The sequence below is a fragment of the Balaenoptera borealis genome, assembly GCF_965194805.1.
Source record: "Balaenoptera borealis genome assembly, chromosome: 7".
Taxonomy (NCBI): Eukaryota; Metazoa; Chordata; class Mammalia; order Artiodactyla; family Balaenopteridae; genus Balaenoptera; species Balaenoptera borealis.
The window spans coordinates 55,678,502-55,703,539 of NC_138864.1; the positions used below are offsets into that span (position 1 = coordinate 55,678,502).

At 40.1% G+C, this 25,038-nt stretch overlaps 1 protein-coding gene and 1 long non-coding RNA gene across 5 annotated transcripts in view; one reads left to right on the top strand and one right to left on the bottom strand.

Moving 5' to 3' along the window:
• The window catches only part of SP4 (Sp4 transcription factor), a 73,378-nt gene extending 54,689 nt beyond the window's left edge, over window positions 1–18,689 (bottom strand). The window contains exons 1-3 of one of the 4 annotated variants that reach the window (XM_082398298.1): window positions 18,477–18,688; window positions 17,937–18,067; window positions 15,866–17,408 (exon numbers count right to left, since the gene is read on the bottom strand). In XM_082398298.1, the coding sequence (XP_082254424.1) occupies window positions 15,866–17,408; window positions 17,937–18,067; window positions 18,477–18,483 (1,681 nt within the window). In that variant the 5' untranslated portion in view covers window positions 18,484–18,688. Of the gene's footprint in view, window positions 1–15,865; window positions 17,418–17,936; window positions 18,068–18,476 lie in introns of all 4 variants that reach the window. The other 3 variants (XM_082398297.1, XM_082398299.1, XM_082398300.1) reach the window with 3 other exon arrangements.
• LOC309631856 overlaps window positions 1–25,038 on the top strand; it is a 916,236-nt gene that overhangs the window by 553,548 nt on the left and 337,650 nt on the right. The window lies entirely within an intron of this gene.

Sequence of the window (25,038 nt, forward strand, 5' to 3'; positions counted from 1 at the left end):
AATAAATAAATCCTTTACTAGGGATGCTTTTAAGGGATATTTGAAAGCACAATTTTCTTTATGTGTTTTTTAAACTTCTGTATAACAGTTGAGTGCTAGACCTCACATAACCTTTTTAAGACATGATTCCCAAAACAACTCTTTTCTCAGTAATCATGAAGAATTAAATATATACTTTTAAAAGTGTTTCTATAAATTAAAATTAACTTTACCAAATGAAATCCAAGCAAGTATTACATTAAAAATTGCTTTTGAAACTCATTTGTTTAAAAAAATCCTGTTTTATCATTACTTAATTTTTAAAAAATCCCTCATAGAAGTCCCTCTACAAACTCATCTTGACATCAGCACAATCCAGCATTTAAAGAAGTACTTTCTTCCCAAGGTAGCAGCTGGAATCTATATTAAACTCCCCTTTGCCAGTAGTTGTGAGGCTGAAAATGGAGTTCTCCCTGCTTTAATACCCCAAGCAGAAAATTCTGTAGTTTAAACAGATGAAAATACAACTGCTCTTATATGAGACCTCTTTGGACTACAAATCAGCTGTCATATTCTTCACCTTCTAGAATAAGAAGTAAGACAGTTTCTCCTTTGAAACTGAGATACAGAGATCCACCTAACTCTTCTACTTCTAAATTTGTAGATTTTACACTACCACCCATGGGGCAGGCTGACTAGAAATCTAAGTCATGAGGTGCTAAGGTAATAAAACGGTTAGGTGGATTGAGATGGTCACTGTAAAGTTGGAAAGCAGGAAGGCAGCAAAGACAACAGTAAAATCTCTGGTCTGAAGATCAGGAACGAGCTTTTGGAAAGGTTAGAAGGTAATACTGCATAAGAGAGTTCTCTGGCTACTGCGGCAGTATTTGTTCTCACAGGGCTATCGATGCTTCTTGTTGGCTAGAGAAGCTCAGGCCTAGGCAAGCATACTCCCTGGCTTAAAGGGCAGCTGGTCTCTGACCAGGGATCTTCAACGCCTATATCCACCGGCAAGGGCATTCTGAGTAGTCAGATGAGGTCCCAGATGGCGATCTGAATGCCCAAGTGTTTAGGGCCCTGGTCCTCATCTTTGCTGTTGCTGATGGCTGGGCATACGTCTAGTTTAAAAAGATGGCGGCAAATCATTTTCTAAAAAAATTCTGCAAATCCTTAGTAATGACTCAAACCTAGATGAATGACCTTCTTTAAAGGGCAACAGCATTAGATTCAATACCAAATTTGGCTTCAAAGATTTGCCAAAACAAAAACAAAACCTGACATTTTTGAAATACTGACATATCTCTTTCACAGTTTTACTCCAAAATCGATTTAAACACTAAAAATATTGTTAAATGATATTTTTCCTGAGTTTTCCTCTTGGCTCAAATAGGCTTGAAATAAAATGTAAGCGCAATTTGGTTTCTACACATTTGTGCTTAAAATTATAGAATTTTTAACACTAAACAAAATTACCTCAAATATTTCATTTTACAAAATACACACAAACACAAATATTTCATTGTAACAAAAGGAAAAAAACCAAGACCTCCATTCCCAAAGGTAACACAACTATTTAATGGAAGAGATAACATGTTACCAGCACAGAGCTCTTTTCTTAAATATGTCAGTTACCTCTGCTCAACACAAACTGCTCATGGAATGAAACATGTTTGCCTTCCAGTTTGCAAATTATACATAGTTATCATTGCCAGCTCAGATAGCTGCCAAAGAATCCTTTAAAAAGCACTGAGAGCTGTCTGAATACTTTGATTTCAACAATCAAGTTTTCTCTGTGACTTGGGGTGAGGGTATAGTGTGAGGAGGTGTGCTAACTTTTTAGGATTACCCCAAAATAGGTTGGTATTCTTAATTATAGGGTAGGGTTAGGAGAACAAGGATGGTGATGAATAGATCCACAGATGTAGAATATAATCCCCTTAAGTTTTTACTCAATATGTTTATAATGAGTAAATGTATATATGTAAATGTGTACACACACACAAACTTACAGATAGACAAAATGAACTCAATCACATCTTTTGAAAATACAGACTAAATTTACTCCGTCCTCATATACTATAAATTTACTCTGGTGTATCAATCTCTTAGAAAATGTAAATTGGTCTTTAACTCTCTTTGGTATTTTGTTACTTTAGAATTGAGGGGGGAAAAAAGAAACCTTTAAAAACTTTTCATGGAAGCAACTTCCTTGGCCCCAAGGACTTATGATAAAACAGCAAAAATAATTTTGAGTCTAGGTGGAACCTGGGTTCCTTCCCCAACATTCCCATGTGTTAATTCTTAACACTGGGCAAATTAACTTTTCTGGGCCTTGATTTTTCTCATCTACTAAAAATAGCAATAACCTAAGACTGATATAAAACAAAACTCACATAGAACAAAGTATAGGACCCACGAGTAGAGAAGAAATATCTACTCTACAATGTATGGTATACATTGTATGGTATATAGTGGCAGATACTCAAATATTGATGTATCTTGTTTCTTATTTATCCAGTAAACAACAATAATAAAGTTATAGCACCATCCCTGTCAAATGAATAAAGTTATAGCACCATCCCTGTCAAATGAGTTAATGCTACATAAAAATGACATGCAGGATTATCTGAAGAACACAAATTCTATACATATAATTTTTATCATCTTTGGATTTTCTTTAAGTCATGTCTTGGTGATATTTCCTTAAGATAGTAGAAAGTTTATATCTATACTGACATGTCACATCCTGATCAAGAAGCAAATCATGAAAATACAGGCCTCAGGAAGTATATATTTTTTGGTATACTTGATAATTTTATTCATTTTATATTAATATAATTAAATATCAGTGTGTATAAATTAATATAACACAGACATTAATTATCAATATATGCTGATTATATTTAATAATATTGCTTAATACAAATTAACATATTAAATACTAATATTAACAGTTTACAAATATTAATGAAAACAAAATATAAGACTCCTCTGTGCCTTACATTCTTAGAATCTGTTTTTCAAAATTCATTCAAAATTGGCTTATGGTACACATATATTTAGTAAAGGAAACATTCTTATTAGCCTCAAATTCCCTATCAACACAGGATACCACAAAGTAATAAAACCTTTTTTTATTCTAATTCTCTCTGTGGCACATATGCCCTGTGCCCCAAAGGGCGATAAAGAGTCGAGTGCTCACCTAAAGAACTTATTGAACATACTACAACAATTACAGTAAGGTAACTTAAAATCATATTGCTTAGCTGTAAAGATAGTCCTGTTCACCTAGACCAGACTTATAAAATATTTTCACTTACTAGCTGCCTAACTTACTGGCTGTATGCCCTTGGCCAAGATACTAACCTCTGACAGCCTTGGTTTCCTGTTCGACAAACTGAGGTCAGCATCACTACCTTCTTCATAGGACTGCCAAAATTAACTGAGTTAACATATATATAATGCTTAAGCACAATGTCTGACACATAAGACACAATGAATTGTTTCCACAACTGGTCACAGGAAACACACTGCAGTACATAGGGAGTATACGGTGAAAGAGCGTAAGTGCTAATGGTGCCAGGGTTCTAGAGACAGGATGTGTTTGGATTAGGTGGCCTTGAGCAAATTATTTACCACTCTAGGCCTCAGTTTTTGCACCTGACAGTACTTAACTTTATAGGGTGTTCTAAAGAGTAAATGAGTTAATATACCAAGTGGTGCGTACAGTATCTGGCATACTATAAACATGCAGTAAATGTGAGCTTAAATATAAAACAAACATTAAGGGTTAAAGCACACTTGCTTCTTGTTTCATTCATGAAAGAAAACAGAACGACTTCTTTCCCTATTAGAACATTATGGAAGTGGGAGTTCAGCCCCATGTTATTCAGCCTCATAAGGAACATATCAAGCCTCAAAATACAGGTGCTGGGTACCTATTTGCTGACTGAATTTATGGATGCAGTCGGCTAGCAGGGAGTCCATGAAATGGATGAAAGTCTATCAAGAGGTTACTAAAACTATTACCTGCCCTATCATTAAAATCAATTTAAGTACTGACATCCTACCAATGAGGACAAAAGGTGAGAGAAATTCTAGAAATAAAAATACAATGTGCTTTAACTTTATAAAACTAAAAAATAATCAATCTGATTATTTATGAAACAATCAAATTACTCCTTCAACAAGCATATTATCATAGTCTGTCCTATTTCTGACAAATATCTGTCAAATGTCAGTGTCTCAAATTGTTTCGTATGTAGATTTAAATATATGGGAAATTACGTAGGATTTACAAACCACTTTAAGTGTAATTATTTACTTTACATAAATCCAGTTAGTACTCGTCATCATATGCATCTAGTGTCTTCCTCTTCCCTTTTCTCCCTCAAGTCCCTGGCCTAGACACCCTCAACTACAGCAAGGACTTTCCACCCTCTCCCCCAACCCCACACCAGGCACAGGTACCCACTTACCACAGCACAGATCACTATCTGGTTCCTATACTTCTATGCAAAAAGCAGCTCCGCTTCTGTGAACAAAAAGCTGTGGTGACTTGACTCATTATTACAGAACTGTACTAAACCCTCTATGACTGGCCACGTTATGAGGCACCTACATGATAACTTCTGAGGGACAGAAACAACCTGGAGACTTTAAACACCTTTGATTTCTCCTCAAAACTTCCCCCACTGCTAAGATTCTCACAGCAACTGTCTCTCAAAACGTGTGAAGCAATCAGATATGTAAGTTCCTGTTATTTAATTTTACTACTCACTTTTCCTTTTATAATCATCAACTCTCATTCCTTTTCAAGTATTTGTCTTGAATGTATCCCAAGGATCTACCCATCCCATTCTCCTATGCAATCAACATTCTCCACCTGTGGGCCTTCCCCTAGTTCAGCATCAGGATTATTTATATTGAGCAATGTTCATTGATGTGTGAAATAGAAAAAAACATACACATAAGACACAGCTCCTGCCTATAGGAGGTTTACAATTCAACTTTAATGTATACTAATATTCCTTGATCTAAGCCTGAATTTTGCATTGTTTATAGAAGACTCCTTAACTGAATTTCTGACATGTAAAATCCAACATAACATGAAATAGCCCTCCTCATCCCAACCTTGCAAACTTTTTAGTCATCCTTTTAAGGCCCAGCTCAGTTATCACCCTCTCCATGAAAATATCCCCAGAACTCTACAAGCAGAACGAGTTTTTCCTTCCTTTGGGCTTCTATAACACCTCATTCACAGCCTTTATAAATCAAATGCCACGTTGTACTTTAATCGATTATATAGTCATTGTATTCCATTAAGTCTAAGATGCAAGTGACCATAAGAAAGAAAAAATATTCTGCTAATTAAACTATGACATGCCTTTGCTTATAAGGTGGATTTCAATTTCCAAGATGTTAAAATGTTAAAAAAAAAAAAAAAGTATGTTTTAGAAGCAAAGAGATATGGTTATGTCTCCGCAACAGGTAATATATTCTGTGAGAGAGGCAAATTTGTCTCACTTCATCTTCAGTTTCTCAATGCCTATTACCATACTTGATACAGAGGAAAGGAACCAGCAAACCTGATGTTTTTACCTAATTCCTTAATACTTATTTCATGTCACCATTCTGTGTACTAAAGAGAGGTTCAACAACCTGTCTTTTGTATTAAGCAACTTCACTGCCATAGCCTTTCTCAAGACCACTGTGAATTAGTGGCTAAATTATTCCAACAACATCCTTTCCACTGGGCTCCTGATTTCTAACTTCTCCATACTTTTATCTATAGAGAAACGCTCTAACAATATCATTTGCAAAACTTTCCATTCAATCTCTTCCATCCACTAGATTCATGTCTTTCAAACTTATTATTATTTTGGCAGAATCTCTTCTTCAAACAAAATGTAAGCACACAGTCCAATAAACACACAACTTCTCTGGCTGAAGCAGGGGTGGCAGGCTGTCCACTGGGCATGCCCTGAGCTTCTCTGTGAGACCACTATGCCTCTACGGAGCACACAGATGAGAGAACACAACTCCCTGTGTTAACTATAAGCTTCCACACGAAGGCTCTACCCTTTTCATTCCAGGTTCAACTGCTTGGCTCAAGACATCCTCTCTCTTCACCTCTCTACCCTCAAAGTTTCAAATACCCACTTCCCAAACCAATCTTCACCTCAGAAAGCCCTCCCTGTTTACTGCAAACCACTGATCTCACTTGTCTTTGAGCTCTCCTAGTCATTTTCCATAGCTCAAAACCCAGCACTTAAGTATAAACTCTCATATGCAACTGCAGCAAGCCATATAATTGATTCATGTATGTAAGTCTTATCTCCCCAACGTAAGTATCCTTTTTAGACAGGTGAGTACTTTCAGAGCTTACACAGACAGTACGCAGCAGACATTTATGTCTTGCTATACTGAAACACACTGCTTCTTTTCCACCTGTACATACACCCCTCCCCATATCCTTAGCTGCACTTCACCAAAGCTTTCTGATATTCCTTTTATACAGGTCTCTCTTCTACTTCTGATCTTTAACTCAAGCTAATACCCATATCGAAAACTACTCATTCTCCCACTTTACTACTTCACATTCTTCTAGTGGGCGAGAGTCGCCATGTAGAGATTTTTACCAGGTTGCCAACTTCCATATATAGTTTTCTTTACAATATCCAAAGCCTTTTTATACATATCATCTCATCTGATCTTTGCAGCTCTATGAGGTAAAAAGGGAAGGAATTAATAGCACTATTTTACAAATGAAAAAAGGATTGAAGCTCCAATTATAATATGTTTGCCCAGGATGGAATAGCTAATGGAAAGCAGTACTCTAACAAAAATATAAGAGTTCTAATTCCTAATCCTGTTGTATTATATATTTTAAAACGTTATTTTCCCCTGCTGCCTCAACATCCCCATAAGCAGGCTGTAAGCACCCGGCCCAGGCAACCAGGTGCACCAGTGTGATAAGGGTTGCTCCTGCCACGAGGTTCCCTTCCTACCTTCCCCTGACTGTGACCAAGCAGCATTTAAACACACCAATGAAATCCCCTCACACACTGATCCCTCAATAAAGGCACCTGCCCATGGATTCTTGCTCTCTCTGCTCCCCACCTGCTAGGTTGAGCCAGATCCCTTGGCATCACCTCCCATGTGTGCACCTCCCCTCTCAGTGCACACTGTCTCTCTAGGACCTGTGTGTATAATAAACGTTTTTTCCTGGGCCTCTCCTGTGTCTCCTCTCCTGGTTGCACCTGACTGATGATCACCTAAAAGAACACAAAATACCTGTGATCTAGGAAGCCTCTCAGAGTACATACATCTGCAGTAATAATAAACCTACTACTTGAACTACACCGCTGATCAAGCCCAGATAGTCCCTACTCCTAACTTTATTACCATACCTAAGGCAAAAAGAACTTCATATCGGAATTATTACTTTTTCTATTCAAAAGGGTCTTGGGCCTCAAATTTTTTTTAAAAGAGCCTATGTGCTAGATATTCTGAGTCAAAAAGAAAGACCTACTTGATTTGTTTACTCCACAGGATAAATCAACAAATTTGAAGCTCTGAGCGCTTCCCAGAGTTTGAACTCCATCAGGATACTGGATTTTCCAACTGCTCTCTAAGCCTACTGAAGAAAAAGTAATCACATTGTTCATACTAAAGTGTCATTATCAGAAATATGACTATGGTTAAAGAGCTACTGAGATAAAATATCCTAACTACAAATTCAATGTTGGCCACTTTAGTGTATTTTTATAATACTAATGATGCTTTGGTAGTCACCTAACAGAAGTGCAAATGACATAGAAAAATAGCATCTAAGAGCACAATCAGTAGTCTAACAAATAACGAAGAACAAAAATCTATTAATTTATGAATTAAAGTATTGCATTTATTTCTTAATAGAATTTATTTCAATTATACTGCCTTTGTAATAAGAAAAACGGTAAATGTGACCCTCAAATCTCCCCTCCACCCCCACCAAACCCCTACTTAGTCAATCATGTAAGTTTAACAAGACTTACAAGGAACTCTCACCACATGCTGGATGGAAGTACCCAGAATAGAACTACATACTCAAATATTCATAGAATCCTAAATTTTAGAATTAGAAGACTCACAGATTATCTAATCAAACCTTCTATACAACACAGGAAATTCTATATTTTAGTGTCTCTGATAGATGGACACCCAGCATCTAACAACAGGAAGATCACTACTTCATGAAACAAACCATTCCATTACCGCACAGCATTAGCTCATGTGTGTGTACATATACTTACTGTATTGGTTTCCCAGGGCCAAAACATAACAGAACTTTATTAAAAAACAAAAACAACAAAAAATAGCTCTTCACGTATCCAAAGAAGCTGTCACACTTTCTCTTATTTTCTTTTAATAACAACCCCCCTCTCTCTGATTATTGCTAGTGTGAAATGTTTTCCCCACGTTTCATCCTGGGAAGCCTTCTTGATATGCTCGCCAGTTTGTCACTGTCCCATTTAAAATGTGCCACACCCAGTATTGTACACAGTATTGCAGAAATGGTCTGACAAGCATAAAGTACAGGAGCTTTACTCTACTCTTAGTTCATATTAAGCCAATAAATCCCAAATCATCTTCACATGTTCTGCTGCCAAACCATGTTTTCCATCTTGTAGGTGAACAACCCTGCCCCCCACCCCTCAACTTTAAATAGAGGATCTTACCTGTTATATTTATGTTGCTAATTCTGGCCCAGCATTCTGGTCTATTAAGATCACTGGGCATCTCAATTCTATGCCCTATCATAATTATTAGCAACATCTCCCGGCTTTGTCTCATCTTTGAATTCAGTAAATAGGTCATCCTTCAGTATAAAATTTGAAAAAAATGTTCAACAGGACTGTATCAAGGATAGAACCCTATGCCATAATACCAGAGACCTCTACTGAGGTAGACAATCAACATTTTTCATATAATAGAGCAACCAGGTATGAGCCTTTAAAGAAATCATGACTATCAAGGCTGAAATCAAGATACATTGTACTGACGTTACTTTGTATACTCATCTGGAAACTCTAAAGAAAGAATTTAAGAACCTCGTTCCTTAGTGAACCCATACTGGTTCCCAATGATCCCTGAATTCTTTTAAATGCTCAGAGGCCAACTACTCCATAATTCATTCAAGGACTTTGCTAAGGACGGTTATCAAGCTCATTTGTCTGTAGTGTGGCATGTTTTCAAAAAGTGAGGTGCTTATTCATACTCAATTCTTCCATGCTGCATAATTTTTAAGTTACTGATATGGCCTGAAATGAAACCTGAAAGTTCCTTCTGACTTTAGGATAGCATTCGTCTAGATCATCCTGACTTCCAAAGAGCAACTAAACGTCCCCTACCTCCTCACTTACCTTGAATAAATATCTCAGAGTGAGTTACAGCTCTAGTCATTTCAGCTGGAACTGCATTTTCCTCGCTGGGTAACAGAAGCAGAGCGGAGGAGTTCTGCCTTTTCTTGATATTACACCATTTTGCTCAAACAATGAGCATCTCTTTCTTTGATTTAAAGCCTTGTAAGTTGTTTGAAAGAATTTTAAAAGCCTGACTTTATTATGAGCTTCTGTTTAACTGACATTATTCTTAAAACGTCATGTTGCCTTTTGTTTTCATCCTTAATCCTATGCCCCTCCTCCTATCTTCCACATCCACTATTTTGAAATCTGAGTTTAACATGGGGGTCTCCATGAAGCCACACTAGTTTCTTTCACTACTTTCTATCATAATTGTCTGTCAGTGCCACATTGTCAGGGCTAGTAGAAACCTTAACTGCATAGTCAGCATTTCAATTTTCAAAACTGCTTACCCTTTTAAGGGATTCAAGTATACATCAGATACAAAAGGGTGAAAAATAGCCTGTATCTGTAGACTTATCCTTCTACCTTATGTCTTGTGAACACCTTGGAATCAGAGATGACTTTACACCATGGCTCTACCACTTACTGGAGGGCAAATTTTTTCTTTTTTTAAAAAAAAATTTTATTAGAGTACAGCTGATTTACAATGTTGTGTTAGTTTCAGGGTACAACAAGGTGAATCAGTTATACATATACATATATCCACGCTTTTTTAGATTCTTTACCCATATAGGCCATTACAGAATATTGAGTAGAGTTCCCTGTGCTATAGGGTAGGTCCTTATTAGTTATCTATTTTATACATAGTAGTGTGTATATGTCAATCCTAATCTCCCAATTTATTCTGCCCCGCTTCCCTTTACCCCCTGGTAACCATAAGTTTGTTTTCTACATCTGCAACTCTATTTCTGTTTTGTAGATAAGTTCGTTTGTACCCTTTTTTTAGATTCCATATATAAGCAAAGCTCAGTGAGGCTATGTGTAAAACAGGCACAGTAATCCCAAGGATACTGTAGGATATACTGAGATAGTATAAATACCTGGCCCAGCACATAACACATTCTAGGAAAACAATAAATGTTTGTTTTCTTCCTCGAATCTCATTTGAAAAAATCCATTTCTAACTACTGTTTGAGAAAAGATGCAGTATCTCAACCGCCCTAGAACTTGCTTACCTACATACAGAATTTACTAATCTCTTCAAGTTCTGAATTTGCTCTTCCAAAAAGGACAAAATTATACCACTGCGATTTCACCATTAAATTCAATAACAAGGAGGCAGACAGAATTGTGTTTTCCACCAATATTATATTCAATATATTAACGCTGAATATCCAGGAATAACAGACACAGTCTATCTGGGAGAAGACAACTCAAGCTGGATACTCTCCCTCTCTGATCCCTAAACCTCAGCTACAGTTACTCATTACCTAGCAAAAGATTTGGATAACAAAGGCAGAAATACAGGAGAAAGACAACTGGAGCAGAAGCCAGGATTCTAGTCCTCACTTTGCCACAAAGTACAAGTCGTTCAACCTTTCTGGGCTTCAGTTTCTTTAGTTCTAAACTACCACTAAGGGATGAGGGAGGGGGAAGGATGCTCATGTAACTTAACTAAGTTACCTTAGTTAACTACAATTTCAGTAAGTCTTTATCTCACCACACACACTTATATAAGTAATAGGTTTCCTTTGCCACAGTTTGCTCATTCACTAGGTAACAAAATGACAAGCATAAGAACATACAATCTTATCTCATACCTAGATCAGAAGGGTACAGGACAGCCCACGTATACATAGGCATATGGTCTGGTATCAGGCCAGGTTCCCCCTTTTACTGTCAATCCATACTATGTCATCCCCAAGTACCTAATGTAGCACTGCAGAACTTCTGACCCATATTTCTCCTTTCACTTATAACAGTAAAAACACAAAATTCCTTTATAGACTTTAGCAGCAATAACAAAAGGCTACAACTGGTGAGCAATAATCTCAAAGATCCTTTCAAACTAAAATTCTCTCATTTTGTAAATCTGTGTTATTTGTGCAAGATCTATGTAGGGCAAATTTTCCCTATCTTCCTTCTTGATCAAGCTTCCTTTCTTCCTCTTCAACTTGCTTTTATGCCTGCTCCAATATTTCTTAAGTATTACTTGTTATATATTCCTTGATTTAGATTTGAAAAGCAGATGATTAACACTCTGTTTTCCTTCACTCTCTTATCCTGAAATCCCTCCCAAAGATGCCCTTTTAAAAAATTAATGTGGCTCTACAATGAGTACTTTATCTTCCAAGAAAAAACTTAAAACTACGCAACAATATTGTTATGTCATCATCAACAAATCTTAAAGATCATGCTGTACATTTTCTAATGGGTAAAACCAACTTGGTAGTTCAGAACCCAAATCTTGTACAGGGCACAAGATATAAGTTCCTTATGATGAATTCCAATCTATAACAAAGAGCAGTAGAAGATTTTACAGGAAGAAAATTACAGGCGTAAATGTGACTTCTCTGAAAAAAGAAATAACCAAACACAGGAGACATATGCATATGTATACACACAAATAGACGTGTATATGTTTATATATGTACATATACATATGTGTATATATGTGTATAACATATATGTATATGTTATTTTAAGATGCCTACTAGAGAAATCCAAATTAATACAACATATGGCAAAGGAAAACCATATTTGTATTAAACTTCTAGTCAATTTTCTACTTTTAGTAGCTCTGGAAATAAGTCTGGTGCAAGAGGTTGATTGTACTGGATTAAATTAGGTTTTTAAATTAAATATAAATGTCAACTACTTCCTTTGGTCTCCATTTTCACCAATAATGAAGAACTGGCTCTCCCATTCCTGGTTCTGTTAATCCCCAAAGAAGGAAAGCAAGGTAAGAGAGAAAGTTCTTGAAGAACCAGCAACATCTTCTCAAGTCTGAACTACCTTTATGTAAGAATTTGCACAGGAATGTTAATTTCCACTAAAACTGACAAAGAAATATCCATCCATCAAGCAAGAACATGATCTATTACCATATGTGATTAGGGCCAAAAATAAACCAAACTGCTGGCCAATGCAAGTTAAAATTTAGAAACCAATGGTCCCTACATATTCGAAATCCTTTAACGAAAGAGAAATAACTCCTAAAGTTCATTTTAACTATGGCACTTTGGCTACCAGAATACATCGTGAAAACAGGTAGTTCTTTTTGAGGAAAACATCATCCCCTCTCCTCACTTAGTTAAAACAAAGGATGTTCTTAAGCCAGCAGCATGATTAGTTATTACCTTTGCTCTTAACTTAAAATAGGATTTCTGCTTTTTCTTCAAACTCCGAATCCCAAAAAGGAAACAAACAATATGTAGCAGGAGTACACGTATTCAGTTCCTACTACAATTCTAACTAACTAAATGCTAGATGCTCAGCCTGGAACACAGGATTTCGAGCTGAGACCAAACCACAGAAACACATTATGCTGAATACATTCTCAAGGAAAGAGGTTCCCCGTAGGATGTCATTAACATTCTTATTTCATAAAATCAAGTATGAAGCGTCCCAGCTTCAAAAACTGGTTTCATTTGATTTACCTTGTATGATTTTTTTTTTCCTTTTTCTGTCCATATCATCCAGAACCTTTCCTATACTTCCTGAAATAATATGAGGATGGATGGTGGAGAACTCTTAGCCCCTTGTTCTTGAGCTAGCCATTACATTCTGTCAAAGCTGATAATTTTTTCAAGCCCTGGTAATAGTTGTTATGAATATTTAGAGCAAAAATTTTCCCATAACTCAAACAATACCATTCTCCTAGAGGGGAACCAGGAAATAATCAAAAAGTACTAAAAAGTGAATGGGGACACAAAGTAAAAAATCTCAACTTCCAGGGCTCATTTATAAAAGGGATATAGGCACTTGTTGCTCGCTCTCTCCCTTTCAGAGATGGTAAAGTACCTGGTGTACCACTCTCAATGTCTTAAAAGCTCAAAACCAAAAGAAATTAATGAAAACAGAGTTAATTCCTTAGCTTCATTAAAACCACTCCAGGGTGCTGCTCTCAATTCCAAATTGCTATCTTCTCCATCACCATTTATACCTTAATCCAGCAAACATTTGTCAAACACCTATTATGCCAGGAAGTAAAGTAAAATCTGCAAAAAACCAGACCCAGATTAACTGCACAGAGTTGTTGAAATCGGGGTACATTTCTGGTCTTTGTAACATGGCTATCTTCTTAAACGATAGAGCATATGTATTAGAATATCAACAAAATTTAAAATCTTTGGTTTCAGGAGAAAAAAACCAACTACATAAAGTTCGAATTTCCTCATACGCATAAGGGCCCCCCAAACCATATAAACTCTTTAAATAAAAAAATTATCCCTGAAAATGCAGGACTAAACACACCTATTGGGAGTGCTCAACACATAGCTAGTCAATATATATTTGTGCAATAAAAACTATAAATGGTACTTGCCAGAGAAATCCACCCTCTGAGGCACTTACGAACTAGGCTCAAAATCCATCACTTCCGAATTTTGCCGTATAGTTCATTGCGGACGACTTGATCCTTGGTTCTCAAACTTAAATGAGATTTACAATCACCTGGACAGTTTGTTTGAAAGGCAGATTCCTTGACCACACCCCCCAAAAACTACAGTTCCAGCAAATAGATCCTGCATTTACCATAATGTATCATTCAAGTGAATCTGAGGCGGTCAGAAGATCATACTCTCAGTTACACCGGCTTACCCTCACAACAGGCAAAGGAAAAACTCTGGGTCGTAATTGATGTCAATTAAAGAACAGAAAAACTATTTCTAACCTAAATTATAAATTATTCAATTCTCTTCATAATTCACTAACTAATGCTTAAAAGGCAAGATGAAATATAAATGAAATAAATTTTGCTTTGACAATACAAATTGTCATTCAACCCACCCAAAACAGACATTTTTCTGAAATACTTAATTTATTGTCAGTGTTTAGAAAAAGAGTAGAAACAAAGCAAGGTAAGGACTGTAATCCACAGAAACACACATACAATTGTGCTGTAATAGTCTCAGGGGAAAACGTACCACACTCAAAACGCTCTTTGACTATGCTACTGTGCTGTCAATACAAGAGCCACTATCCATGTGTGGCTATTTAAATTAAAATGAAAGAAAATCAAGTAAAATTAAAAATTCAGTTCCTCTGTTGCATTAGTCACAATTTAAGTGCTCAATAACCACACGTGGCTAGTGGCTAACATACGGGATAGAACAAATATAGATCATTTCCAACATCACAGAAAATTCTGTTGGATACCTCTGGTTTAGAATCAACGGGTATCTAAATAAAACAAGTTACCTCTGTTCTTCTTAATCAGAGAGCTCTATTTGACAACTTCCAAATTTTAAATATATACATCTACTTTAGGTAGTAACTGTAAAACAAGAACCCTAGCATAATTTATCTGAAAGTTGTTTCAAGAAAGGTCATTCAAAAGTGATATGCTTATTCATTTCAGATTATCAAAACAGAAATAATTTAACTAAAGAGGTCTTAAAGTATCAAAGACACCAAAACCACAACTAGGTTTTCATAATCAAATGAAAAGTATTTAATTACTAGAAAACAAAAGGCATTAGATGAAAAAAGACTGGTCCAAAATGATTAAAATACTTAATAAGACTGGTTTTCCAAATACTTCAGAAGTATCTATTTACATGCATTAACAAATAACTGCTTTATAACTGATTTTAAAACGACCTTACTACAACAAATTCAAACCATTGACAGTTTACTGTCTGTTCTTAATTGCCTTCCACCAACTTCACACTAAAAACACCTATAAATAACATAACCATCACAGATTTTACTTAAATATAATTTTATAAGTGAAGGACTATTCACTCAAATCCTGGTTTTAGCAGAAAAGTAGACATAAAAGTTAATGAAACAATTTGCAACTCAAAATTATCTCTCTCAACTGCATCAATATCTAGTTTAAAACAACACCGTGTAATAAAACGCAAAAGCACGGGCAACAAGATGCGGAAGCATGAGGAGTAACATACAGTAGCATTAAAACTGTAACAGACTCATAACTGTATTATTTCAGCTTTAAACCTACTTTCCCTTAAAGAAAATATAAACATCATTTTGACTAGGGTTCTTTCAGAAAAGTTCAAGTTCAATCACAAAAAATTATGATTCTAATCAGAACGTTTTGCTCCGCAGAAGAATAATTTTATAAAACTCTCCAATGAATTTAACACATAAAACCTAAGGCTGAATAGTATAAATGTGAATGGGTCACAGTGATGATTACAGAGTCACGGTACTGAGTGTAATACTCCCGGGTATTTTAGTTTCCTTATGATTATCTGTTTACCTCAGAGGTTTACATCAAATCTGAGTTAGCAAGGAAAAACAATAACCAACCGTTAACAACCAGAGAGAAAAGATTGCAGTTGACTTACCTGCAACACTGGTGATTGTAACTGGAACTCCTTGCACTTGAACGCCCGCAGCACCCAGGTTGGCAACACTCACTGTCTGAAGATTAGGCACTGATGCAAGCTGGGCAGTATTCAAAGTTATTGGGGCGCCAGCAACAGCCACGGGAGCAATCTGAGCAAGAGTTGTGCCACCGCTTGAAGACACTGGGGTGATGGTTAATTGTTGGGATAACCCAGCATTCTGAACTTGCAAATTTGAAAGACTCTGAATATTCTGAACCTGCACAGTTTGCCAGCTGATTTGCCCTGAAGGTGTTAAAGTTGGAGCCCTGATAAGCACCTGAGTCGGATTTACTGCTTGAAGTTGAACATTCTGCAAAGGCTGCTGCTGGATGGTCTGAATCGTCTGCCCGGACTGGAGTTGAAATGACTGTGGTGGAATAGCCTGAATTATCTGTTGCTGAGGCTGTTGAATCTGGATCTGTTGCAAGATAGGCTGGCCTACAATTTGCACCTGCTGAAGAGAATTTGATTGATCCTGTGTATTCTGTATTCCATTAGACTGAAGCTGACTGGAGCTCTGGGCTTCAGACTCAGTAGCAGCAGGTGTCTGAGAATCTTCGATGGTGCGTTCAGAACTACTGGCTGATGTGCTTGCATACTGGCCCGTATCTGCTGAGCTCACTAACGTGTCACTGCTGCTCAGAGATGTTGATGCAGTGGTTGTGCAGGCAGTGGAGGAGGAGGGTGATTCTGGCATAGTACTGGCAGAAGCAGTGGTGGTGGGTGTGGGAACTAACTGACTCCCATTGGAAGTCCCGCCATCAGTAGTAGGAGCAGACTGGCCGACCTGCCCAGTCCCTCCTCCAGCGGCCACACTGTTTATCACTGGCAAAGCTAAAGTCACTCCTCCAATGTTAATTGGTAGGGTTGTTACAACTTGAGCCTGAGTACCAGGAAGGGTCTGTAATTGCAGTGGTATTGAGACACCAGGTCTAATTTGGACTGGAACTGTCTGATTTGCCAGGTTTTGAGCAAGAATATTCCCAGAAGCTGTCCTGTTAGCAGCTGTGAGTATAGCTTGATTATTACCCGCAGAAATGAGCTGAATTTGACCCTGCAAATCCTGTAGAGATGAACTACTAGTTGGATTGATTTGAATTTGCTGGCCTTCCACTGTTTGAAGTTGTGGAATCACTTGGTACTGTACACTACCACTTGGATTTTGTACTTGTATGACTTGAAACTGACCAGGGGAGGAAGAATTACCTGATTTAGTTTTTGTGGGAGATGCACTCCCGTTATTACTGCTGGAAGAACTAGATGAACTAGAAGCTGGTTGAGAAACGTTATTTTCTTTTGAAGCGGGAGGAGTGGAGGCAACAAGTTGCCAAGCGTTTCCAGCAAGTTGTGTTGTTACCAGTTCTAGCTGTTGTGGTTGATTTTGAAGTTGCACCAATCCTTGGCTTGGGTCTATAATGATTTGTTGTTGTCCAGTTGCTTGATTTTCACCAGGAGTCCCTATTTTGCTGCAAGTAGCTGCCAGTAAAGCCAGAGGAGAGGGCTGAGAGTCCTACCCAAAATGGGATGGTAAAGGAAAGGGGGGGAAAAAAAAGTGGGCGGATTTAGTGAAGGCCAGTAGCTGGGAGGGGGTTATTTATTTATTTATTTATTTTGACAGCTCTACATTTCAGAACTTACTCAGGAAGTGGCAAAAATCAAAATAAATATTAACAAAACCAATAAGATATAGGAATAAGGAAGCAGATCCCGCACTATAAAGTTTAAATAAAAGGACATTTCTAACAAACTTTCTTGAAGTGTTATTTTCCTAAACTCAAAATGCCCTTGGGAGAATACACACCTTTTTCTTACAGTCTGAGTTCGTTCCTGGTGGAATTTTAAACAGCGATATCCCAAACATGTGAAATCTTTATGAATTTACAATTTAACTTCCTCACTCTCAGAAAGATGCTTTGAGTGGATAAAACATTTTTATTCTGTTCTTCACTTCTGGGCATTTAAAGGGCATAACTCCCCTTTCCCCTTATGTTTCGTGATGAATTTTTTTTTTTTATATGTTTGCTTTTACCTGGGAGCCTGAGGTTTTGGGTTTTTTATTGTTATTCTCTGGCTCAGAGGTTTTCCCTCCTTCTGTAGCCATCGCCGCTGCCGCCGCCGCCGCCGCCGCCGCCGCCTCCTCCTCCTCCTCCTTCTTCTGATCTGCAACAAACACCCCCATACACGACAACAGGTTATTAGGATTATTATTATTCGCCTTCCCCCTCTCCTCTCCTCCCCCTTCCCCCGAACATTAATCTCCATAAACCCGCGATCCACGCACACCGGCAAGGGGTGGGGGAGAAGGAGGGAAGGGAGGAGGGGGATATCACAAAACGTGGTTTGAAACCCGACCCATCGGCTCCAGAGCAACACCCAGAAGGTTGTTCTCTCTCAGACATTAAGACAAAACACAACCCTCCTTCCCTCCCCCTGATTCCCTCCCTCCCTCTCCTCCTCCCCTTAAAGCATCTCAGCGGCCCCGGGGGAGGGGGGAGAACCGAGCAGGGTCTGGGGAGGGAGGGAGGGAGGGAGGCGGTGAAGGAGACCGAGGGGGGTGGAGAATACGTACCGCTCATCCCGCATTAACAGGACAAACCCTCAGACGGAGACACAGGGATAGAGGTGGGTGGGGGTGGGGGCGAGGCGGGAGGAGAGGCCGGTCCCGCCCGCCCGCGGTGGCTCGGAGGAGGCTGTAGCTGGCACAGGCTCTGCCTCTTTTTCCGCGAATGGCCGCCGCTGGGCTGTGGCGTAGCAGCTCCTCTCTCCGCCCGAGCCCTGCTGACTCGCCCTTGATTGACAGCGGCGGCGCGCCGCGCGGGCGGCGGCGCGGGCCGGGGGCGGGGCCAGGGCGGCGCGAGCCCGGCCGACTCCCCACCCCCCTCGGCCTCTCTCTGCCGGAGCCGCCGACTCTCCACCCCTTCCCCCAGCGGATTGGCCGCCGACCTGCCGGGGGCCGGGGCGCTGGGGCCGCCTTCTCTCCACCCCCTTTCTCAGGGTTATTCTTTCAGCAGCTTTTCTTTTCCTCCCGTGGCTACTCCGGCGCTCTTTCTCTCGGCGTTCTAGTTCAGGCGCGCTGCCGGTAGGCCCTCCATACAGCCTAACTTGTTGTCTCAGGATATCCCGCCCCCTACTCATTTCCCAGCGCCCTCCCCTCAAAAGCCGGCTCCAGCATCCCTTGGAATTGCCACGAAAAAAAAAAGCAGGGCTCTCGTTCAAGGGAAGCGAGAGGAGCGGACGAGGCAGCGTCCGCGCCACCGACGACTCGGCGAACCCGGTGAACTGCCCGCTGCCCCCGCGCAGGGAGCATGGCTTTCCTGAGGCGCATCCGGACCCGGGCGCCCTTTTTCCCTGGTTCGGTCCCCATTGGTTGAGCGCCTAGGTGACGCGCGCTGAGTGGTGGGAGAAAGAGGGCGGGGCGCTGCCGCAAAGGCTGTCGGCCCTTGTAGTTTGCTGTGGCCGCAGCGGCCCCTCCAAGGCACCGCCTTCCCTCCCGCCCCCGACCGAGGCCTGGCAGCCGAACGGAAAGCTGCCCGAGGGGGCGGTGGCGGCAGGGCGTGGCCGGGGCCGAGTGGGAGTTGAACTGAGCGAGGGGGAGGGGGAATGGGTGTTGTTTGCCTGGGCCTATCCGCCGCGCAGAGCTGCCCAAACCACCTCTACCACCGCCTCCTCTGCTCCAAGCCGCTCCCCGCAGGGCGAGCTCACACCCGGAGCGCTCGGCGATTGAGCGGGTGGCGGCGTGGGGAGGCGGGGTTTGCTGTCCTCCGGGTTTGAATGAACCCGGCTTCTTGGAGCGGCGCCTTCGCCTTTCCTTTCTTTGCTCACCTCCCTCCCTCAGGCCCCGTGTTTCAGATCCGAGGCCTGCTTTCCCTCAGAGAAAGATCTTCCATTTTATTTTTTGTCTCTGGCTGGCTGCTGGAGCAGAGCAATGACCCGCCCTCTAAGGTTGCGTTGGGTTTTGCCGAATAGCCCGCGTGCTTGTCGGACTTCTCACTCTATGGGTCTCATAAGATTCTCGAGTGGAAGAAAAGCGCAGCTCCATTTGGGCCAGCCCTGATCACGGTTCAGCATAAGCTTCTGGGCAGGTGGAATTCACATCTGGCTGCACAAAGCACTTGAACAGTCTCCTGACCCAGCTTTCCTCCAAAGTCCTGAAGTCAGGATGATGCCATGCAATGTGATAATCGCCTGATTAAATGTACCAAAGGTGGAAGTGAATTGCTAATGTAAACACTGGCCTTGGGGACTAGGCGCCCTTACACACCGAGGCTCACAGCCATCCGCTCCCTTTTTACATGGGCTCCACACACAGCCTTGAGCGTTTTTCTCTCACGCCGGAGGCCTTACATGCTGCAAGGGTGAGGAGGTCCCAGGTGCTGCATTTGACTGGCATTTCCTTTGCTTGTTAAAGTAATTGCAATATTGGCTGATGACAAAGCCAGCAGTGCAGCAAGACAAAGCAATTCGAATAAAGAATTAAATAGTATTGTCTGCCCCTTAAAAAATGAGCCTAAGATCCGTAATAACCTGCTTTTTCCCCATCATATACAATATAGAAAGCTCAAAAGAGCTTCTTGCATTTACAGATATACTGTCTATCCTCCAGTCCTTTTTTTTTTTTTTCCCCCCCAGTTCACTATGATGAATGAAGGAAGACATTTTGCAGTCTTATGAATTGGGGCATTCCTTGTAGTTTTTCTTATCTTACAAAACCTGCCTCAGAGGGGCAATGTCACTGGCTCTGAACATGGGTTAAAAAAAGAATGTGTATCCATTCAGTGTGGATCTAAAAAGTGTCCTAAATATTCTGCACCCTATAGATAAGTGGTAATACTAGTAATTCGTGAAACATAGTGTAGGGGAGGAAAAATCATTTTTCCTCTACCCTTTTGAGTTTTTAGCTGAGATGCCCCTCCCCCCAGTAAATCAAAGATTAACAAGAGAAAAAACCATGTTATTAACATGTATGCCTCAAGTATACATGTGAGATATCCACAGTAAAATGAATAACTCCTTAAGGTGTCTTAGAATTCGGACTTAAATATCATCTTAGGGGAGAAAAAATAATTTTTAGGAAGGATGAATGGGCCCATAGTGAAACAGTTTGTGACAAAGTTGTCTGGGTGTGATATAGACTTTAAGTCCCTGTGTTAAGAGTCAGTCTATCCTGGTTGATGAAACCTGGGGCAGGTGACCTAAATTAATCACTTCTCAGGCACCATCATTTTATGTATTTAACAGAAGGTTTATCTAGATAAGATAGTTCCAAAATTACAGTCATTCTTACCCCACCTTCCTAAGTTAAGCTATATACCATCTATACTATGATTTACTTAATGTTTTTCTTTAAACCAATTTACCTTATTTCTAACATAATTAATTTAAGAAGTTGATATCACCATGGAAGTAGAAAGCCAGTATCATTTGCCGTAGAGGTAAGTGTAAATATAAATTCAACAAAATTCTCAGCCTCAAGTCTTCGAGGGTGGTTTCTTCCCAGAGGATTCCTTCCTACATGTATATTGGCCATAGAACAGCGGCTTTCAAACTTTTTTAATCATAACCCACAGGAATAAATATAGTTTATATCATTACCTGATACGTATACACACACACACACACACACACACACACACACACACACAGGAAATGAGCATTTTTATTCAAACTATTTAACAACAACATTGAGCACTGACAGATCAAACTCTGCCTTGATGCTTTAACAGTATCCTAGAGGCCGCCAGCATTGCCCTGGTAGATGCTGAGGAGAGCTCCAGAGGGGTGAGGAAACAATGTTGGGTGTAGGGAGGGGACTTGGACACTAGTTATTTGTTCAGCGGTAACAGCTTTTGGAGACATATCAATATGTATTAGTTGAATATCAACGAATTATGTTAACTGAAACAAAGCTTCAAGAAAAAATCGTCTTCCTACTCTTCCCTCTCTCCTCCCTTTAAAAAAGAAAAAAACTGTAGGAGCAACCCAAAATTTGGGATTTTTTTTTTCTCCCTCCCACCTTTGTGGAGCAGAAAGTTCTTATTTCTAATTACACTGTAGAACAAGTCTAGAATCTAGGTAGATTTCCTGTGCATTGCTCTGCATACCTAAATTAACTCCCAGTCTACATTTGGAAGAATGCTGCTGGAATTTTTCACAGGTTTCTTCCAGATATAAGCTATCTCCTGGTCCCCACTTTCTAGGACCTGGCATTTTTCAACTGACCATTCATTCATTCAGTCAACAAGTCTTGAAAGCTCAGGTAATCATACTGAAACCACAATGCCCCCCCCCGCCCCCCACTCCCCTGCACCAGTGCAAGCCCTTAGCCCTTTGAGGGCAAAAGGCCAGGGCTTTTAATTCCCCACAATGCTAAGGATACACTTAGTAAGACTTTACTAAATATGTTTATGAATGAATGTAATAGAAGCAGTTCCAGAGAATACTTAATAGTACAGGAGAAGAAACTAGGCCCAGACATAACAGGTGCCTTGAATGGAAAAAAGGACCAATTTTGAGTGTCTCTATCAGCAAGCTACTTGTTGAAATAATTGTGAAACGGCTTCATTTTGGCTTTAGGAAGCAGAAAACAGAAGTTCTGGAGAAGCCACAAAACAGAGAAAGATCAAAGTTTAACATCCACCTCTGCTCCAAAGTGTATTAACTGAGAGTATAGCCAACCAGGAATTAGATACAAGCTCAGTGAACATATTTCATTTAGGACAGTAGCTTCATTTGTATGTCTAGGAGACCATGCATAATCCCTATCATAATAAAACCCTGGTAGTTTACTAAATTATACTAAAAAAAAAAAATTCCTTAACTACCAACAATAACTGTTTTCAAAAAGCAGAGAAAGTTTTAGAAATTTAATTGTAATATAATTGGGACCCAGATATAAGGCATTATATATTGAAATAGGTAAAAGAGGTGACTGTACATGTGTAGGCCTTTTAAGAGTTACAAATAATGTTTGTAACCAACACTGTCAAGTAGTAAAGATAGACTGTCAGATTGCTTATATTTCTCCAGCAAGAGTTGATAGCATTACTGTTCCTCATATTCACGTAGGTCTTTCATGGATTGTTCATGTACTTCAGAAGATTTATTGATAATTCACAATTTTTAAATGAATAAAGTTTATGATTTTAACCCAGTAACATTTATTGTTAATTCATAGAACATAATTAATAGCTATTGGCAGTTAATGGGACATAGTATAAACACCTATTCAACATTTAAATCAATTTATGTAAGTAAAGGAATATTATGAGGCTCATTGTTGCCACAGAACAAAAGATATTTTGTCACTGTAGAAGTTGAGACATAGATAAATTAATTTTCTTAAGACTATAGGTAAAATTAGTGATTAAATATCTTTAAATATAGAGCACAAATGCCTGGTGTGTTTGCAGTTGTAACTTTCCAAAGCATGCCGATTCCATATGCTCAATTTATTATGTTTTTTGTTAGTAAAGGAATCTCACATTGGATTTTTGTTTAAAGAGCATAAGCACTGGAATCCAACACTTGGATTTAAATTTTCGTCTGCTAATAAAAGTGCAGCCTTGTACAAGTGACTTTATCCCCTCTGAATCTCATTCCTTCATCTATAAAATGGCAAAGATGATAATATTACCATCTCATTCCTTGTCAAGAATCAAATGAGATTAAAAGTTCTTAGGATAGCGGGGAGACCTTCAAGATGGCAGAGGGGTAAGACGTGGAGATCACCTTCCTCCCCACAAATACATCAGAAGTACATCTACATGTGGAACAACTCCTACAGAACACCTACTGAACGCTGGCAGAAGACCTCAGACTTCCCAAAAGGCAAGAAACTCCCCACGTACATGGGGCAAAAGAAAAAAGAAAAAACAGAGACAAAAGAATAGGAACGGGACCTGCACCTCGGGGAGGGAGCTGTGAAGGAGGAAAAGTTTCCACACACTAGGAAGCCCCTTCACTGGTGGAGACGGGGGGGTGGTGGGGGAGAAAGCTTCAGAGCCACAGAGGAGAGCACAGCAACAGGGGTGCAGAGGGCAAAGCAGAGAGATGCCCGCACAGAGGATCACTGCCGACCAGCACTCACCAGCCTGAGAGACTTGTCTGCTCATCTGCTGGGGCAGGTGGGGGCTGGGAGCTGAGGTTTGGGCTTCGGAGGTTAGATCCCAAGGAGACGACTGGGGTTGGCTGCGTGAACACAGCCTGAAGGGGGCTAGTGTGCCACAGTTACCAAGAGGGAGTCTGGGAAAAGATCTGGACCTGCCTAAGAGGCAAGAGACCATTGTTTCGGGGTGCGTGAGGAGAGGGGATTCAGAGCACCACCTAAACGAGCTCCAGAGACGGGCATGAGCTGCGGCCATCAGTGCAGACACCAGAGACAGGAATGAAACGCTAAGGCTGCTGCTGCAGCCACCAAGAAGCCTGTGGGCAAGCACAGGTCACTCTCCACAACTCCCCTCCTGAGAGCCTGTGCAGCCCGCCACTGCCAGGGTCCCGTGATCCAGGGACAACTTCCCCGGGAAAACACATGGTGCGCCTCACACTGGTGCAATGTCACGCCGGCCTCTGCCACCACAGGCTCGCCCCGCATTCCATACCCTTCCCTGCCTCAGGCCTGAGTGAGCCAGAGCCCCCGAATCAGCTGCTCCTTTAACCCCGTCCTGTCTGGGTGGGAACAGACGCCCTCAGGTGACCTAAATGCAGAGGTGGGGCCAAATCCAAAGCTGAACCCCAGGAGCTGTGCGAACAAAGAAGAGAAAGGGAAATCTCTCCCAGCAGCCTCAGGAGCAGCGGATTAAATCTCCACCATCAACTTGACGTAGCCTGCATCTATAGAATACCTGAATAGACAATGAATCATCCCAAAATTGAGGCGGTGGACTTGGGAAGCAACTGTAGACTTGGGGTTTGCTGTATGTGACTGCCTGGTTTCTGGTTTTATGTTTATCTTAGTTTGGTAATTAGAGTTTATTATCATTGGGAGATTTGTTTATTGATTTGGTTGCTCTCTCTTTTTTTTAATATATAGATATATATATATTTTTTTTCCTTTTTCTCTTTTTGTGACTGCGTATGTGTATGCTTCTTTGTGTGATTTTCTCTGTATAGCTTTGCTTTTACCATTTGTCCTA